The sequence below is a fragment of the Cucumis sativus genome, chromosome 4 (genome assembly GCF_000004075.3).
Source record: "Cucumis sativus cultivar 9930 chromosome 4, Cucumber_9930_V3, whole genome shotgun sequence".
Lineage (NCBI taxonomy): Eukaryota > Viridiplantae > Streptophyta > Magnoliopsida > Cucurbitales > Cucurbitaceae > Cucumis > Cucumis sativus.
In genome coordinates, this window is record NC_026658.2 from 13,797,457 (window position 1) to 13,817,529 (window position 20,073).

Here is a 20,073-nt window from a genome sequence, read left to right on the forward strand (position 1 = left end):
CCTAATCGGAATAGAAGTTTATTGTGCCAAAATTACAAATCTCTCCTCGTCTTTCATATTATTTTCAAACCTACCATCTCTCGGGTATTATGGATGGTTGGGCCAATTCCACCTACGACAATATAAGCCCACGCCCAATTATAATTTCATGTTAAATTACTTTACTTTTTTGGTTTTTTAAAAGTTGTAAAATTACTTTAATTTCGTAACTATTTGATTTTTTTCTCCTCCTATTTTTTAAACTTTTTTATTAAAAATATAATTCGTATATGCTCGGTAACTAATTTTTTACGATTTTTAAAAAAAATTGTCGAAAATAGATATTTTGACGAAATATTTATATATATAAAAAAAAGAATTGCTTCAAAAGTTTTAACTTTATTTTGTTATTTATTAACGAAAACCAAAATCATCCGGATGAGATCTTGAATGTAAATCGAAGAAAAATATACAAAAATTGTCCCCAAAAAAAGTTAAATAGGTAAAATATGTACCCTTTAAAGTGTGATTTATTTTTTGAAAAAAATCCTTAAATATAATATATTAACAATATAAATATATATTCTTAGTATATAAATGTAAAAAATAACAAAATTGATTGACAACAAAAAATTTCTACCGCTTATAAATAATTTAATTTATTTTTCTATTTTAAATAATGTCTCAACAATATATTATAAAAAAAATTAATTTCCATGCACTTATCAAGTATGCCTTGATTTATTTCTAGAAAGGTTGAAATATATATTATCAAATAAATTGTGTTTTATATATTAAAAGATGCCTTGTTTACTCATATGGGTTTCTTTGACTTTTGTTGATGAGGGAACAATTTTAGAAAATTTGAAGAAACTTTCCTCAAAGTTTTTGGAAATTAAAGCATAAAGTTTATGACATAAACTTGGTTGGTATAGGTATGTTTCGAGTCTCTAAAATAGATTTGAGTCAAATGTATTTGTGTCAATTTTTAAACCATATATATTTTGGTCTCTCCATAAATAATGATAGACATTAATAGTGAATAGTATTAATAGAGATAGATGATAGAAGTCTATAAATACATTAATACATACTAAAACTCGATAAAATATAATTTTTTTTTTTTTTATATCTTCACAGTGTTAATTGGCTATATATATACGGATAAGCATTGGGAACAACTTTTACATGGAATATGAATACGATGAAATTACTACAAAACCAAGAGATAAATTAGCTTATTCAAAGCTTGTTCCGAAACCAAAATACCCCTTTACTTCTAAAAGCTTCTGAGTCCCCCTCCTCATGATCATCTTCCTCTACATAAACACATTCTCTAAACTCCCTCCATGCAGCCTTCAAGATAGGCGTCTCATCAAACTGATAGTACTCTCCCAGCACTTCCTTCACCGCCCTCGTCGCCTCCGCTGCATTGTAATGTGGCATTGAAGGGAACAAGTGATGAATCACATGTGTATCCGTTATATTATGTAACATTTTATTCAAAATCTTCCCGTAATCTCTATCCACTGTAACCAAATTCCCTCTCAGCCAATCCCACTGACTAGAATCGTAATACGGCAATGAAGAGTGTGTGTGTTGTAAACATGATATCAACACCACAAACACGTTCATAACCGTTAAAGGCAGTAAGTATATGCGAATGACCCACGTGATTCCTTTTGTAACTGCGAGTTTGTAAAGTAAGTATAAAATGGTTAAGACTCCGGCATTGGATATTTGAACTTGAAGTCGTTCCTTTTCGGTGAATATTGGGCTGTTTGGATCGTAGTGGCTGGTGAATCTATCATAGACTCGGCCTGAATTGTTGAAGGCTATGTACATTGGCCAGCCAAGTGTGAGGGTCATTACAATAATGAAGAGTCTAGCAGGTGGGTTGGTTAAGTGTTTGAAATACCTGTAAATTTTAACTTCATGATTATACACCATAGAAAGCTTCATTATATAAAATAATAAGAGACAACATTTTGAACTAGATAATTTTCACAATAACATGAGTTAGAATAGCATACTTTGATCCATGAAAACCAATAGTTTTAGAGAGTGATTCATAGAGAAGATAGAGAGATTGTGAAGAAATGCATTAGGGTTTCTCATATCTTGAATTTTTTAATAAAAATATATATATTCATATCTGTTTTTAGAAAATAAGGTATCATCTATTTCTCACATCAGTTTCTATATGTTTGTGCCTCATATAAACATCCAATCATGGTATTTAATAATGATATTAAACCTAATTAACACCATACCAAGGGATTTTGGATTTGGGCTTGGGGACAAAGACCTCGTCGCGGTGGAGTGATGCAGTGTTGGCATGGTGGCGGCGGTGGCTGATTTTGAAAGAGAAGTAAGGGATGAGGAGGGAAGAATGGAGGAGGAAGCCAAGGAAGTCATCTAGGAATTGGTAATCACTGAAGGCATGATGGCCACATTCATGAGCGATGACCCAGAAGCCGGTGAAGACAATGCCTTGAGAGAGCCAATAAAGAGGCCAAGCTAAGTAGTGAAGCAGTAGTGGGTGGGCGGAAAGGGTGTGGAAATAGGTGGTGGCTACGTAATAAAAAGTAGAGAGAAGGATGGAGTCGAAGATAACGTAAGAGAAGGAGCGGTAGAGGGAACGATTGAAGCAATGGGATGGAATGGATTTCTTGATTTGTGTGATGGTGAAGGGAGGCTTGGTGTGTGTAATGCGCTCCCCCAATGCTAATTTGCTTCTATTTGGGCTTCCTTTCCTCATTTCTATTTCTTCTCACTCCCTCCCGATTTGAAAACACTACGCTCTCACACCTTCACCCTCACCCCTACGTTGCTTCTTTAAATAATATTTAAAACTTTCCATTTTCACCAGATATATGTGTTACTCTCCTCAAGGTGAAGTTCATGCCATCTAAGATTAAGATTGCTATAAAAGTTCATATAAAATATTCTAAACAAATCACACTTAGTCTCAAACATCTCATTCAAGAATAGTTAATGTAAAACAAACTTGCATCATGGATTGCATCTATCTTTATGTGTATTTAAGTAATGAAAGTTTGGTTATGTGTGTGGTAGATTTTTTTTAGCTTAAAAACCATCTCTAAAATTTGATGGTAGTTGCAACTATAATTTCAAACTATTAAGATTAAAAATAATTAAACTTTTAAACTTATCCAAATTTTAAAATTAAGTTCTAAATGTATAAATTTTAGTGACGATATAAATTTTCATTTTAAATTTTTATCATTTGTGAGTCTAATCTTTAATCTTTACAATTATTGAACTATTTTTCTCATGCTAGATTGATTTTGAGTGAATGTATTGATTTTTAAATTCATATTTTGGGTAGATTTTAAAAACTAAAAAGGAGTTTTTTAAATATAGTAAATAAACTAAAATATTTATAAATTATAACAAAATTTTGGATTATATCATTGATAGAAACAGATAACATACAGATAACATTCTATCACACTATCTATCAATGTCACTAATTATATAGGCATATATATTCGTGTCTATCAATATCAATGTCTATTATTGGTAGAATTTGAAATTTATCAAATTTGCTATTTTTGACAATTCTCCAACTAAGAATTTATCGAAAGGAGATTGAGACAGGTAGGGTGATAATCAAGATTATTTGTTAACAATGATTAGGTGCAACTACGTTGTTTGTCCACGATATCCAAGTTTTTTATTTTTTTTGGACTTGTATTATAGAAGGAAACCAAACACTTGTAAAAAAGAAAAGGGTTCAAAATGAGACGTATTATTTGCTTATGTGATGGCTCACAACTTTAAGGGGTATATGTGTTAGGCTTGGTGAGGGAAAACAACAGCGAGAAAGCATATAGACATATTTCATTTGGGATATCTGTTGTGTGTTACTTTACTGCTTTTTGAAAATTCCACATGGTATTTTAATTGCACTGATTTTCTACAAGTGCTCAAACATGCACAACATTTTATGCCTCTCCTTTGTAAGCCATGCAAATTTACACGTCTGTTTTTTTTAAGAGAAACTTAGCCACAACACTTGTGTTCTCTTCTCAATTCATTGCTACAAGTTTTGAATCAACTTTATCTTTGGAGGCTTATCTTGGAACAGTAAAACACTATAAAATGTGCATATTAATGGCATTCACATATAAGATGTATTTCAAACTTTCTCTCTTTCAAATTACTTGATAAAGCAGCCTAGCTAGCTAAACCAGCAATTAATTTCTATAATCAACACACAGAGACTATCATAATAAACACTCTACAGTTATCAACCAAAGACATAAGTAGTTTTATCAATTATCTTTTCTTCTATGAATCTAACAGGAACTAGCAGCTAATTAACTAGAAACAACAATAATTATCAAGCAAAGACATATAAGTTTTAACATGGAAAAAATCCTCAGGTAAAAAACCACGATGTCGAAATAACAAATGCGACATGTTCTTCCTAATCGAAACTAAAGACATACATGATAAATATTATCTCAAGATTAATGACATGGCAACTAATCACAGCATAAATTCCAATTATACCCGTTGTAATCGACTTTAGTAAGTCCAATCCAAAAAAATCCCACATGCTTTTCTCAATTTTCTCTCTACTGTCATCACTCTATTTCTTGGTCGTGCACGTACGTTGCTCAACCAACCGACGAGGTTTTTATATTAAGATTGAAATATCCTTGACTTTGTATATATTTTAGGTAAACAATATCATTCAACTTTCAAAATATACTTAAAGTTAGTTCTGGATGAAAAGGGACAGTGTTTTGTGTAAAAAATACTTTATGATTAATACCTCTGGCAAGAAAACAATAATTGAAGTTCAAAGATTCCTTTGTGCTTCAATTATTCTATAATTTAACCTATATTTAATAGGCCAAATGAGAGCCATAAATGTGGGGTTTCTTCTCATTTGACGAGCAGGCCGAACAATTTAAATCTAGAGCAATACTTAGGGTACAACCCAACACTGTTTCACCTAAGTTCCTTCACCCTTTTCTTCTCTATGAACCTAAAAAACTAAACATTGCCACTTAGAAGTTTTAAATTAGATCCAGAAAGGGTTTGGGCTGCACCCAATTTTTTTTCTTACATTCTATGCAAACTTTATTTTTCCATTTCAATTTTTGCTACCTCTCTGCTAAATTTCAAAACAGTTATTAACAGTAAGTTCCAAACATGTGTTTGAGCGTTTCGAAATTACTTTTTATGTTACCAAATCACTTTTAAAAGTATAGACACAAACAAACGTTAATATGGCATGAAAATCACTTCTAACAAAACATTTATTAATAAAAATCAATTTTGTTAATTAGTTTCTAAAAACACTCTCAAATATACCTTCTATATCCTGGTTTAAGTTTTCAAGAAAAATGACTAATGGGCCGGGATCAATACTCATGCCATGGAGTGGCAAAAAAGAGGTTGAGCTTTGTATTTTAAGGAGAGTCTTTCAGCTCATATGATCTAAAATGGTACAGCGTATTACAAGATTGACTTAAATTTTTCAAAACTTTAAGAAATATCTTAAATTTACTAATATTTTACATAAATATAGGGCTTAAATGACCTATTTATCTATATTTATTTTTAATAATATATTAAAAAAATAGAAAAATGAAAGTGGACTATGATTAAAATTTGTATTTATTAAATATCATAGTTAATTATGGTAAGTGATTAATTCTGTTACAGTATATTATAATAAAAATATTATCTCATAATTATTTTTCTTTCAGTGATTTTGTTAAAAAAAGATTCTCTCATGATCTATCTTTCACTTTCCAATTTCTCTATTCGTCCACTATTTCTTTTGTTTCGCATTGTTTTTCATATATTTCATGTAATTATAGTATATATTTAATAATAGAGTGTATATTTTAGTTATTCTCTAGTATATGTTATGTTAAGGAGCACTGAATATGTTTGCGATGTAGGAACTTTGATAAAAGTTTTGAAGATTTAAAGAATTGTATGAAAAAGTGGTTGAATGAAAAATTGGTTGATGAATAGTATATATGAAATAATTAATTGTATATTTTATGAATGAAATGCTATGCTATTATTAAACTGGTTTATTAATGGTATATATAAAATATATGTATTATGCAATAGTATATAGGTAATAATTAAAAAAAAATCCTGATCTGTTACATAATATGTGTATGCAATGAAATATAATTTCGATAAGAAAAAATTACACAACTAAAAAAAAAGTTGTGAATGTATTATTGAATATATACAGTAGTATATATATGAAAAGGAAAAAAAATACATAACAAATATATAATTCGTGTATGGAGTGGTATATCGAACATGATAGGAAGATAAACTAAAAAATATAAAATTAAACAAAATAAGAGGAACAGGATTAGAATATATGTCGTCGTTGTCGGAAGAAAGGACCAAAAAAATTGAAGGGTGAAGTTGTTGCCGGCAACTGATGGAAGCACTCAGATTATTAACATGGTATGAATAATATGAAGTCATTGCAGCCGAAAGAAAAGACAGAAAAAGTTGAAGAATGAAGACGTTACTGGCAAAAGATGGAAGCACTTAATATGGTTATACTTAATTACTGAATTATTCCATATTAGAAAAGATTTTGTTTTATACTCAATTAAAAATCCATGTCGAATTTATTTTCATAATAAAATTAGACATTAATTAAAAAGTTATCATTTCATAATAAATTGGAAAATAAGGAAATAATTTAAATTTAATTTTGAAAATCATATATAATTAATAATAATAATAGAGTTATAATTATCCAAAAAATATACGAAATCCTAATAAAAAAATTTAATTTAAGATATTTGTGAAATTTTATACTCAATCTAGGTCTTTTGTCTAAATCTTTCTTTTAAGTATCATGTTGACGAAGGACATGTAAAAGGTCTTATGATACATATCAGTTGAGAAAACAAGTACTAAAAGAAAGAAAAATATTTGAGTGTATCAAGAATGCACTAATATATAGAAGGTTAAGCAAGTGGATAAGAGAGTAAATTTAACATAATGTGCTCATTCTCACTTGTGAGTTTGAAATATGAAAAAGAGAGCAAGTCAAGTAAGAATGTAAATGTGTATATTCATAAAACAAGATGCTATCTCATAAGACACATGAATTTAAAGTAAATAAGATATAGGAATAAATACGTCGTGGTACGTTATACTAACACAAAGATTTTAACCGTTAAATAAAGAAAAGACATTATTAGGACATAGTTAAATTTTGGGTAATTAATATTTTTAAGCAAAGCCAGATGGACGCACAGGCTACAAGAAATAGACAATAATTTGGATAAAGGCAAGGCAAGGAAGGGATCTCGTGTGATTGGAAAGGAGACGAAGGGTGATAATAAGGTTACCATAAAAGTATTGGAAAATTTTAATTGGACAAACCATAGTTTTTGTTCAACGTAATTCCCCCATGGTAACTTGGTCCCTAAATTTCATAAATCTAATCTCTACTGCCAACCTGTCCTTCTCATTCATCTAAATCCTCTTTGACCTACACCTGGAATGTCTTAACAAAACAACACATTATTTGCTTATGGGATCAATCATCATTTATATTCCCTCTCTCTTTTTCTGTGTACAAAACACCCAGATTCTCTTCTAATTCCACCCTCAGAGAAACTTGAAATTTATCACCTACTACACAGCCTAATATCTTCCATGTCATTGTAGCATTTAGGAGTGGAGGTAGATGACATCAAATGAAAGATTTTAAAAGTACGAAAGTATAGCTAGCAATTAGAAATACCAATCTAAGATGTGTATAAGATCTACTCACCCACTAGCTAACTACAAGTATAGTAAGCACAAAAAATATTGAGAAATTAAAAAGAGACTGTAATAAGAACAGAAGAAGAAGAAAAGATTATGTTTTGTTTGATGAACTTACTTTGAGTCAATCACAAATTTAACACATCTCATTTGTACCATTTAACTTTGTTGGCATTTCAAACCTAATAATGAACATTTCAATTCAACTCTTCTGTCTCTTGAGTACTGTAGCTGATGAATGATGATTATTTTCCAGTTTGTCTCTACTCGAAAGACCAGTTTGTCCATTTCTACTTTAATTGTCAGCCTTCCAGCTTGTCAAATACATCAGTTTTTAAGATTTTCGTGCACCCCATATCATTAATCCCTTCCTAAGCTGATTTTCATTTGTTTATATATATTACACTTAACACTTAAACACTCACATACTTTAACTAAGAAGAAAAATTAAAATGGAGTCTCATCAAATGTGGCGTCAAATGAAAAGCCATGAATATGATCATCACCGTCGGTTTCAATCTGAAAGTCAGGTGGATCTGACACTCCGACTTGGATTCCCCAATGGCACTGCCGGTGAACGTCCTGATATTGATCATCATCATAATAATAATCCCTTCTTCTCCACACCATTTCATGCTCTTCAAACCCATCAGGTTTTAATTTAATTTGCTTCTCATTTATTTCATGAACAATACATTATTTGAATTTGCATGACTTTTTTTCCTTATCAATATAGTAAAAGAAAACAGTGAGTGGTAGAGTTTGGAATTTCCAAGTTAAGAAAAGGATTAGAAAATTACTTGATCAATTTGCTTAATTATATTAAATCTTAACTCTGCTCACAAATCTCATACTTAGCCTATGAATTTTTCAAAAGCTATTGTTGTTCTAATATCTCTGCTTAAACCCTAATTAGGATTTTATTTTCTTTTTTGATAGATGATTTGACCAATTTTTTTGAATACAAAGTGTGTACGTGATCTCTATTGCTATTAATTAACCTTCCATCTTAATTAACATACCATTTCTTACCCTGATTTTAACCATTTCAATTTCAGATTTTCAAAAAAAAAAAAAAAAAAACGTATATCGTAATCTGAATGTGTAATTCTTTTAAGAGTAACAATTAAATGTATAACAAATTGCAATATAGCTTGTAATCGGTATGGAAAGACATTTACAATTTGATTGGTATATGGTCCAATAGACACTCGTGCCCTGCTCTCAGTTTTAATGTTCATTTAGATTAACAGTTTTCTATACGTTTGAGCTTATCTCCAGCCCCTAAGGTATCGTCTGTACCTCTATTCTAATTGAATATCATTTGCTAGAGAATGATGATAGTGTGCCCACCAAGTGAAAATATTCGGGTGCACTTTTTGATCCATACGTCTGCTTTTTGAAAAAGAAAACAAATTGTAACATAGTGAAATCTGTCGATTTTAATGGTGATAGATTCATATGAGAGTTAGTACTCTTAAACTCTGCTATTTGTTAATATTTTGAGCTTGGTTACATAAGGGAATTTTTAATTTAATTTTGATCCAACTTTTTTTCTTACATTTCAACTTGAACTTCATTTTAGTTAAGGTCAGCATTCAAGTAATTAGTAAGTATCGAATATATGTGTGTGTATATATATATATATGTGATAATTAAACATGTATATAATTCTTACTAAATATATGGTAATGTGTGCAAATTCAAATTGGAACTATAATATATCACCGCAAATATATACATTATAATAACTAAGCAAAACTAACTCAAATGGATGACCTAGCTTGTGAATGAAATGAATCAGGTGATGGCGAACAATCAAGGGTTAACCAGAAATAATGAAATGATGAGTGAACCAAATTACAATAACCCTCACCAAATTGTATGGTCAAAAGATCTAAAAACCTATGTTCTTAAGTCAAATAATAATTTTGGGCAGCAGCTTCATCCAAGTTCATACCCTAATACTCATCAAGCAAAGCCCATACCCACCAGTACTCCAAATAACACCCCAAATCTTCCTCTTCCAAAACGAGGACACAATAATGACCTATACACACTCCTCAACCCTGCTTCTAGAGTAGCAGATGATCATGAAGCCGAAGCTTCCTCCGCTGGTCGGCGAAAAGGGTCGCGACGACGTCGAGTTTCAGCCACCAATGATGTCGAGAGAAGGTGTACCAATTACAATTGCAACACCAACTTCACACCCATGTGGCGTAAAGGTCCTCTTGGTCCTAAGGTACATACGTATTTGATTCATTAGAGCATGTTTGAAAGTGATTTTGCTTTTGACCTGATTTTGAATGAGTGTAATGAATATATATTTCAGAGCCTTTGCAATGCATGTGGAATAAGGTATAGAAAAGAGACTATGAACAAAGAAGCAATGGCAGCAGAAAACAGCAACGGGTAGGCAGCTGGGGAGCCCAAATCAGGAAACCTATTTTTGTTGAACGTTTTTTTCTGCATTGCGTGGGGTTCTTTTTTAATTATTTGAATTAAGCAATGCATGTGAAGAAGAAGCAATGTATGTTTTACTTTATAAGAATTTGATTTCTGTCTCTTCATCCCTTTTCAATTAATTGAAGCTTTGTTTGGTTAAATGCATTTATTTACCCTTCAATAATTTTATATTCATTATTTCTATAGCGTTTATATATATAAGCTATGTTTGGATAGCCAACTTGTATTAATTTGAGTTTGCTAAAAGAAATTAATTACTACTTCAATTTAGGGGATGATCACCACAACTCAACTGATCAAATGAAAATGCTCTCCCTCCATATCAAAAAAAAAAAAAAAAGAAAAAAAAAAGAAAAAAAAAGAGTTAGATAGATTTTTAAAATGACATGTAATTTGATTTACTTGTTTTTTTCTTTATACACTACAAGAAAATGGAGCTATTCCCACACTTTTTTTTTGCGTCGTCGGGATAAATAATGTTAGAAAATATAGTTTTTTTCAACACCACAAGAAAGATGTTAGCATAACAATTTTCCGGTGCCACACACGAAGACGTCAGAAAAACGATTCATTTAAATAATAATATATATCTTTTTCGATTCATGCAAGTACACATTAGAGATGCCCCTGCTACGGTCGACGTGGAAGTGTAATGTGTCGGGAAAGTGAAAATTATTATTAAAATTAAGACCATCATGACGTTCACGTGCATGGCGTAGACAATTTGTTCGCCTATGCCGACATTAGCTTTGACCACGTCGACAAAAGTTGAACCTTTAAACAATTATAGCAACTTTTTTCCAACGAAAAAAAATGATCAAACGTCGAAATTGGTCAACCTTTGGCCAACGTAGGGGTTGACAATGTCGGAATAAAGTATAACGTTTGAAAATTTTTGAAAACTTTTTTCCAATGCCATAAGTGAAACGTCGATGTTGAACCCAAGTAATCCCGACGTGTTCACTCATAATACCTTTTTTTAGGCTACATCGGGAGAACTCCATTAACAAAATGTTGTTTTTTCAGTTTTATGACATTTTCTTTTCTTTTTTCCTTTTGATTATCCATGTTAGGGTACTAGTGTCTTCATTTACATATACTTTTATCAAACTATTGAACTAAAAACAGTTAGAATAATTAAAAAAAAAACTAATTATGCAATTTAAATCAAAGTAACATTGCATTATATTTTTTATCCATAGTATTAATTTTTCATTGTGATGTCCATTTTTTCATCCATGTTAATGAGTTTGATTTTGTCAATATTCTTGTTATATTATAGAAAAGACGAAAAAACATAAAAAAAATTAAAACTAAAATGTCATTGACATATACATATAGTATAATATGAATAATAAACGTGTTAACTTTTAACTCCTATAAAAATTAGAAAATATTTACTAATTTTATTTAAAATTTAAAATTGACCAAAATATTATAGAAAAAAATAATTTAAACTATTTATGAATTATAGCAAAATTTTGGATTCTATCGATAATAAAAATAGATAGACTTTACTAATATAATATAATAGAAGTATTGAATATGAAAATTTTGTTATATGTAATAAATATTTTTTTTTTTGTTAAATTTACTATTTTGATAATTTATTTTTTCTTCAATGGATCTGAAATAAACTACTACTAATGTATGTAAGTATGAGATCCTTATTTGAATCTCAACAAGAACCTAATGCATTTTATTTTCAAAACTAATCCTTTTATTATATTTTGATTCTCAAAACTAAACCTAAAATTGCCTAATCTTTTTTCTAAAGAAAAAAGGCCTTTTAATTTTTTTTTTTGAAAAAGGGAAATTGAGAGCGTAGTGTTAATGCGCGATCTACTTTGCTGACTGTCGACATTTTCCAAGTCCCCAACCCTTTCCATCATTGTTATCATCGAAACTCCTATAAGCTGTTGCTTCGCCATTCTTGTTTCCTATTTCATTTCTCTTCCTCCCCTCTTGGGAAAACCCCTTCTCTTTAATTGCTCCAATTTTCCATCATTCTCTACATTCCCCTTCTCTATCGCAAAAATGTAAGCATTTCCTTCCTCTTCTTCAACTCTAATGCTCACCTTTTAACGTCTCAATCCTTGTTTCCACCTTTTGTTTATTTAATTTCCTTCTGCAATCTTAACTTCTAGATCTGTTGGTTTCTTTATTATTGGAATTTCTTTTTCCAAATGCGAGGTATACAATGTAGATACATTTTGCTGTACTTCATTGGATACTAGTGCGCGTCAGTCTCTTGTCTGTTTTACCTTACCTTGACTAATTGCTTTGCGTGATTTGTTAACTGAGTGATCTGGGTTCGTTATGTTATGCCCATATGTTAACTGGGTAATTGTGGAAAATGAGTAGTTGGGGTTTAGAAAAACCAATGCTATAATAAAATTGCGTCTTTTTGTTTCGAAATGAGTCTTCTACATATCTACACAAGCGGGTTTCGTCCTTTTTTGATTAATCAGGTTCATTAATACATAAATGTAACTGAGCTAGCTTGACAATTCTTGTTGCGATTTGGCACTTTGGATCCTGGATATTAGTTATATTAGTGGAGTACTATATCCAAGTCAATTTTTTTCCCGGCTCCAATGAACTTCATTTAAGTGAAATGGTCTTTTATTTGACATTTGAAGCTCGAGTTCCTTATTGTTTCCGTGGTTTAAATTGTGCAGATTTCGATTTTCATTAACGAGATACCAGTTCCTGAAGATGGCAGCAGCAGCTTCTAACCTTCAGATAGCGACACTAAGACACTGCCAATTGCCGTCTAGGAAAGGGTTCAAACCATGTGGAACAACCCTTGGCAGTTGTTCTAAAGTATCATCATGGGCTAAGCTTTCGAGTTGTAGCAATATATCATCTTTACCATTTTTCCAGCGGAAGTTTGTTTCATCTTCTGTGAAAAATGAGAGAACTGTAACCAAAGCAATGGCTGAAGCTAGTGATAGTAAGCCTAGCTCTGGGCTGTCAATTGATCTAAAAGGTTAAATTTCTGGTGATTTATTTTCGTTATTTTGTTGTTCTGGTTTACATATGTTGTGTATACTTCTCTGTTTCTGTATTCATTTCAGTCTTCTTGGCTCACTTGCCTTTAATAAATTGTGGCATTCATCCATAGTGCTTCCCGGGGATTCTACGAACTATACTCCCTTTTTGTGGGGGGCTTGGTTCTTTTCATGCCTCTTTTAACTCTTTCATTCTCTTTAGGAAAGCTTAGTATCTTATTAAAAAAAACTAGATTTTTTGAATTGTAGTCGCAACTATTATTCACATTATGGTGTCAGACCCTGTCACATTTGATGTATAAGGGGGATTTTGAATTTGCTGTTACTTTATTTTCACATTGTGTATCTGGGGTTATTCTTTCTCATATATAGGCATGAAATACTTGAAAATTAACAAGTACTAGAAAGTTTTCAATGAACGTCGCTTTCTCATGTGTAGGTAAGAGAGCATTTATTGCTGGTGTAGCTGATGATAATGGATATGGTTGGGCAATTGCAAAATCTCTTGCAGCGGCTGGTGCTGAAATTCTTGTTGGCACGTGGGTTCCTGTAAGTGAAATAGCTAGCTCAGATTGTTAATGTTTTATTTCTTATTTGCACTTCTTCCCAAGGAAAACAAAAAAGCATAAATCTTTTGGTTCTCTCTTAGGCCCGTGTTTAGTATTATAACCTTTTCTTGTTCAGGCCTTGAACATTTTTGAATCCAGCTTGAGACGTGGAAAGTTTGATGAATCACGAGTGTAAGATATTATTCTTATTTCTTTCCATGTTCTTACTAGAATGAAGTTTCATTATTCTCATAACCATTGTTTGATATTCCAGACTTCCTGATGGATCTCTCATGGAGATCACAAAAGTATATCCTCTAGATGCAGTTTTTGACAGTCCGGAAGATGTTCCCGAAGATGTAATTTAGTAATCTCTAATTGGCAATGTAAATTTTTTATGCTTCGATTTTGTCTGTGTTAAACATTTTTGTTTCTCCCATCCATGCAGATAAAATCAAACAAACGGTACGCTGGATCCTCAAATTGGACTGTGAAGGTACACACATAACTTCCCTTCCTATCCAATACTTCTATATAGAAAAGCAAACAATACGGTTGATTGTCTGTGTGAATGAATTTGAAGAATCTCATTAACTACAAGATAATACATCTCATAAATCCGAAAGCCAAGTAGAAAGTATCTGTGTTATATGCACGGTAATGTCTCTTGAATCAAGTGTGCCAAAGTTTGATCAAGTCTTTAAGTTATTGTTTCCTTGAACCTATCTGATGTATTTGCATAATTTCATGCTTCCATTTTAATGATATGGCTACTCTTAAACCATCTTGCAGGAAGTTGCTGAGTGTGTGAAGCAAGACTTTGGCAGCATTGACATTCTTGTGCACTCCCTTGCTAATGGACCGGAGGTATTTAGCTAGGAGGTTTCATTCCATAATAGTTTTTCATCTCTTGCTTGTCTTCTTAAAACAAAGTCGCTCTCTATAATAGGTAACAAAACCTCTGTTGGAGACATCTCGGAATGGTTATCTAGCAGCTTTATCCGCATCAAGCTACTCTTATATATCTCTACTGAAGCATTTTGTTCCAATCATTAATCCAGGCACGTTAAAATATTTCCATTGAAGACTTTGGCTATTACCTCATCCACTATTATCGAAGCTTTTATATTTCCAGTTATTTGTCAGGCGAGACAACAAAAACAAACATATAAAAGAAAACTTTGGTTTTTGTTATAGGTGGTTCTTCATTATCTCTCACATACATAGCATCTGAAAGGATCATTCCTGGGTATGTATGTAACATATTTGGTTGGCAACCCTATAATACAAAAACATGCTTGGGCTTCCCCATTTACTTTTTTGACAACATTTCTCAAATAGACTACAGTTCTCTTATTTTTGTTTGGTGGTTTCTATCACAAAAAATTCACTTTATATATCGTTGTGATGGAATTCTTATTTCAGGTATGGAGGTGGCATGAGTTCTGCCAAAGCTGCTTTGGAGAGTGATACACGAGTAAGATTTTCTTCCTCTATTCTCTCTTTCTGTGGGGCTGGAACTGTTCATTCTCAGTTCTCACCACGACGAATTATTATTCTTGTAGGTACTTGCTTTTGAAGCTGGAAGAAAACACAAAATCAGAGTGAACACAATATCTGCTGGTATATTTTTCCCTTTTTTTTCTTCTGTTTCCCAGAAAAAACAGCACAGGCAAATAATTTTCTCTAGACATTGGATAGTTCGTGTTGTGTTCCACGTGGAATCTCTTGAAGTCTACTATAATAATATTGATTTCCTGCTTGTGTTCAGGTCCACTAAGAAGTCGAGCTGCAAAAGCAATTGGTTTTATTGACATGATGATTGACTATTCATCAGCCAATGCACCCTTGCAGAAAGAACTATCTGCTGGTAAAAATTCCATTAATTCTTTTGTACATGTTCTTTTTTTCACCTTACCATCATTGGTTCATGCTGAAATGCTACCTTTTGTTAAACAGAGGAGGTGGGGAATGCAGCTGCCTTCTTGGCATCACCTCTGGCTTCTGCCATTACCGGAGCTGTCATTTACGTTGATAATGGTTTGAACGCGATGGGCGTAGGAGTCGATAGCCCAATATTTAAGGATCTAGATATTCCAACAGACAAGCATTAGATTTGCTTGCAGATTGGTTGATAGATGGAATCGGTACTGTGAGATTGGCTTTGGCAAGCTGCCACGATTTTGGATTTTTTGTTTCTAATCATGCTCCTTGTATTCGCCACAAGCGGAGTTCAAAATCACTCACATCTGAATGCTAGGCATTGCTTTAGTACGTTACGTTTGAGAGTAGTAAATCCTCGTCATTCCGCCTTTCTATTTTTTGAGGGTATCCTACACATTCTGATGACGAAGAAACACTTATTTATAACTTCTGGTTTGATTTGGCTATAAATCGAAATGGGTATCTGTAGATTTTAGCAAACTAATCTTGGAAAATCTGAAATTGATTTTAGCAAACTAATTAGGCAAAATCCTTTTAGCATATTGAGAAAGTTATTCCAAAAGAATGCATGGTTCTATGAGATAGCATTATTTCAGAATCACCATACACTGCCTGAATTTTTCATGCTATTCGTTCGAATCCTAACTAGAATTTAGTTCTTGTGGTTTCAAAAGTAATTTACAAGCAATAGGGATCAAAAGTAATTTCCAAGCAATTTAACAACACTTTTTGCTATCTAATTCCATAATACGAGCATAAGGGAGTGTAAATAATTTGATCTAATTCACATATTACAGGAGGAATAAAGTCATAGTCGTCTTCTCGGTGATAATATAATCCATTTACTATGTATTTGCATAAGAACATTTATCTTATGTGGGTCAACATTTGGGTAATTTTATGTTTATTGTAACGTAAATGCTCCTTGACAATATTTGGAAGTATATAATATTTCATTTTTAAAAACCTTCTTAGCACCCTGTTTTTGTTTTGTTTTTTCTAATACAAAAAGATTCGTTTATATTTGTGACATCGTTTTGATTTGTGTTTGTAATCACGTACGATTGCAATCTGAAAGACAAAAGTGAGTACACCTTTTTTTGGTTTCCTTTATTTTATATAGGTGTTTGAACTTTGAAGAGTATAAAGACCAGCAACCTGTCTACTTATCCATATTATGATACAACAATTTATTATTCAATCACTCAGAAAAGATGTTATCAACTCTAATCTAAGTTGATATCTAAGTTGCTCTTATGATTTCTTCTTTCATAGCCAAAGAGAGAGGTGCAATACTTGCTTCACTCTCCACTCTTACTCCAGGCATGGCTATTGCTCTGCTACCCACAAAACCATCTTCTCCAATCTCAATATTTCCAAACTTAACTACCCCTCCTCCTTCATATATGTGTCCAAATAATAGTGCTTCTCTTCCCACACTGCCTCCTCTATGGACTCTCACCATTTCAGGATTCAACAAAGCTCCCATGCTGTCTACATAAGTCCCTTGGTTCATATCCACATCTGAACCCATCAACTTCATTATCAGCACAAATATGAAAGACCCAGTTGTCATTTCCATGAAATAATCTCCCACCACTGTTTTAATGGCCTGCCATGTTGTGTCCATGAAAATCCTTATGCTCCAAATCCCTATTGTTTCCCCTTCTTTCTTCTTCTGCACTAGAATCCATTTTGCAACAACACAACAAAGTGCAGCTATTATCCCTGAAGACACCCACAACAATGGAAGTAACCAATGCAATGGAAGTTTCTTGTTTTCCTTCAGGTGCATAACAGAAGCTAGTGGGGGAAAGATGACCAAACCCATGATGAAATAAGGCAGAGCTGTTTGTAATGTTGGTTGAAAGAATGTAAGCCAGAGGTTCTGATACCAAGTTCTGTCCAGCGCTGTTTTTTCATTGCTCCTTTCCTTTAAAGCTGCAGCCATTGGACAACCAGAGAGATCTACTTTTGTATCTGATTGTTGAAGGAAGATTTTCCAGGCTTCTGGAAGAGGAGTTCCATTTCGTAAATGCTGGCAAATTTCGTAGATTAATGAACGGCCATGATCGATTGAAGCACTCTGGGAGATTGATGTAGCTGAAATGACATCAACCTCGTGACATCGAAGAAAGGGGTTGAACTCCAGTGCTTCAGATTCTTCTTTTGACAGGCTTTGATGGATTTCAATTTCTCCGATGTCTTGACATGGAAACTCAGTTTCATCCCAAGGTTTGGTGCAGTCAAGTGCGATGTCTTGTTCAGCTTCATCTTGTGGAACTGGACGAGTTTGAATCTGAAAAACGTAACGAACACCTTCAGGCGAGTTCACACGATTAAGGAAATCTTCAGCCAAAAACAGCAATGGGCGTTTGTCATCATCAGCTCTTGGAATTGCACCTGTCTCTGGCGGGAGAATTCCAATCGGCTCAACCTTACCAGAATCCTCATCGATTGTTTTATCGTAAGGCCTCAATTTTAACTTCACATACATTTCTTGTCCATCATTGAATCGGAACAATCTACATATGTTTGAGTAATAATGTAGCTCTGTATATGAATTGGTTAAACGGAGAGAATTCCATACTGCATCACGGATATGTGGAACTTTCTTGACATGCTGTTCTCTTGCTGGAAGTCCACAAACTAGCCATGATGCAAAGTCTGCAATTGTTCTTGCATAGAATGCATTGCCTGTTTTCAATGTCAAGTCAAGGAGTGGTGTAGTGTCTGATCCATCTGAAAGTATTCTCAATGCTGCTCCACGAGCGTCAATCCTGGCATCGTCATCGGCACTCAAGCTGTTGCTATGTCTGATGAATACAGGGTAACTCTTCCCAGGAGAGAATATCTTGTGATCAGGTAAACCTTTAATGTCGTCGTAAATTGTCAAATATCCCTTCCCACTAACACCAATTCGATGGAAGTACCTTCTTTTGACTTTTAAAGTTGTAGCGGCTAAATTTGCAGCCAGGTTGCCAACTATCTTCTTGTAGATCCTGTCCATCTTTTCTATTCTTTCATCTAATATATGCATAGTATTCTTGATCATGACTGGAGTTCGAGAACCAACATAAACACCTCCCCTTATGAGTGTTGAGTTCATTGGGGAAACTGAGAGTGCACCAAGAACAACGTCTTCTTGAATCAAAGATCCAGGAAGGACTATACTTTGGCTGCCTATAACAGAATTTTCTTGTACCTCGATTTTCCCACGAGTAAGGCCATTAGTTGAATAGAATCCAGAAATAATTCTGCTGAAGTCACCAAGATGCACACCCATGCGAATAGAAATGAGTTCCGGATCCGATACTGGATTGATGGCTCTGATTGAACAATGTTTGCCAATTTTTGCACCCAACAGGCGCAGGTATATGCAAAAGGCTTCTGTTCCAGACAAGAGTTTAGCAAATCTAAGGTGGCTAGCAGTGATAATTCGATGGCAAAGCCAAATTTTCAGGGGGGTTTGCTCCATTTGAGGTTTGGAAGTGAGAAGTTTTTTCACAAAAAATGTGAGGATGCATAGTATAATGCCATGAAATAAATACATGGAGGAAAACAAGATGGCAAAGCTAATTGCATTTGATGGTACTTCAGCGAATATGGTAGCATAAGCAATTACGGTGAATGGTATCCAGTGGAAGGCTCCAACTAAGCAAAGAAATGCAAAATGTTGAAGTGAAGGAGAGCTTTGAGATAGCCAAATATAGAAATAGTAGACAATAGCTGCAGAAAGAGAGCCCAAAAAGCCAAGTAGGTAGATTCCTAAAAAGTGATAAATGGTGTCACGTTCCTGTCTTTCACCTCCAGTCCTCCGTGGCTCGCTACCCTGGTAATTAAGTTATTTTTTCGAGGAGCTTATATCAGTGCTTTAGCATAGAAAGAAAATTGAGAGTTGCAAAATGTAAGATGCTATCTGATTGTGCAAAGCGCCTGAAAGTAGGATAAGAACTATGAATTCACGTAGACATAGGGCTTGATGTCAAAAACAGAAAATCTAGAAATTCAATATAGAATGAAATTATGCTGAACAGCTCAACTTTATGGCAGCGGAATAAAAAGAATAAAATTAAAGGTATATGATGGAAATTGATATTTGATGCAAGCAAATTATTGCTTTGCTTGTTATAGACTTTCTGGTAGTAGTAGAGATGGGTTTTTCATTTTTGCATATCAAATAATGCCTATGAGTTATGCAATATTATCAAGAAAAGATTTAGCTTAATCAATGTTCTCTTAAATATTATTACTATATACCTATGTAGAATGACTAGGCTGATGATAATCGTTATTTGTTATGCATTGTACTAAAACAA

The 20,073-nt window shown here is 33.0% G+C and overlaps 3 protein-coding genes across 4 annotated transcripts; 1 reads left to right on the forward strand and 2 right to left on the reverse strand.

The window, feature by feature from the left end:
* Positions 1-1,221: 1,221 nt before the first annotated feature.
* Positions 1,222-12,179, reverse strand: LOC101217279 (bifunctional fatty acid conjugase/Delta(12)-oleate desaturase). The gene is made up of 3 exons (XM_011655268.2): positions 12,095-12,179; positions 2,253-2,748; positions 1,222-1,897 (listed from the first exon to the last, which is right to left on the reverse strand). Exons 1-3 carry the CDS (start codon positions 12,177-12,179, stop codon positions 1,222-1,224), a joined length of 1,257 nt encoding a protein of 418 aa, XP_011653570.2.
* Positions 12,086-16,234, forward strand: LOC101210519 (enoyl-[acyl-carrier-protein] reductase [NADH], chloroplastic). Of its 2 annotated transcripts, XM_004142092.3 has the most exons (13): positions 12,086-12,287; positions 12,930-13,240; positions 13,702-13,811; positions 13,947-14,002; positions 14,085-14,169; positions 14,259-14,306; positions 14,603-14,677; positions 14,760-14,871; positions 15,008-15,059; positions 15,236-15,287; positions 15,376-15,433; positions 15,582-15,680; positions 15,770-16,234. In XM_004142092.3, the coding sequence occupies exons 2-13, from the start codon at positions 12,967-12,969 to the stop codon at positions 15,922-15,924; spliced, it is 1,176 nt and encodes a 391-aa protein (XP_004142140.1). In that variant the 5' UTR covers positions 12,086-12,287; positions 12,930-12,966; the 3' UTR covers positions 15,925-16,234. The 2 variants fall into 2 exon arrangements, with proteins under 2 accessions (XP_004142140.1, XP_031739651.1); XM_031883791.1 differs by lacking the exon at positions 15,582-15,680.
* Positions 16,235-16,826: 592 nt separating this feature from the next.
* Positions 16,827-19,882, reverse strand: LOC116403205. Its single transcript, XM_031883790.1, has one exon. The coding sequence runs from the start codon at positions 19,305-19,307 to the stop codon at positions 16,998-17,000; it is 2,310 nt and encodes a 769-aa protein (XP_031739650.1). The 5' UTR covers positions 19,308-19,882; the 3' UTR covers positions 16,827-16,997.
* Between the last annotated feature and the right edge of the window lie 191 nt (positions 19,883-20,073).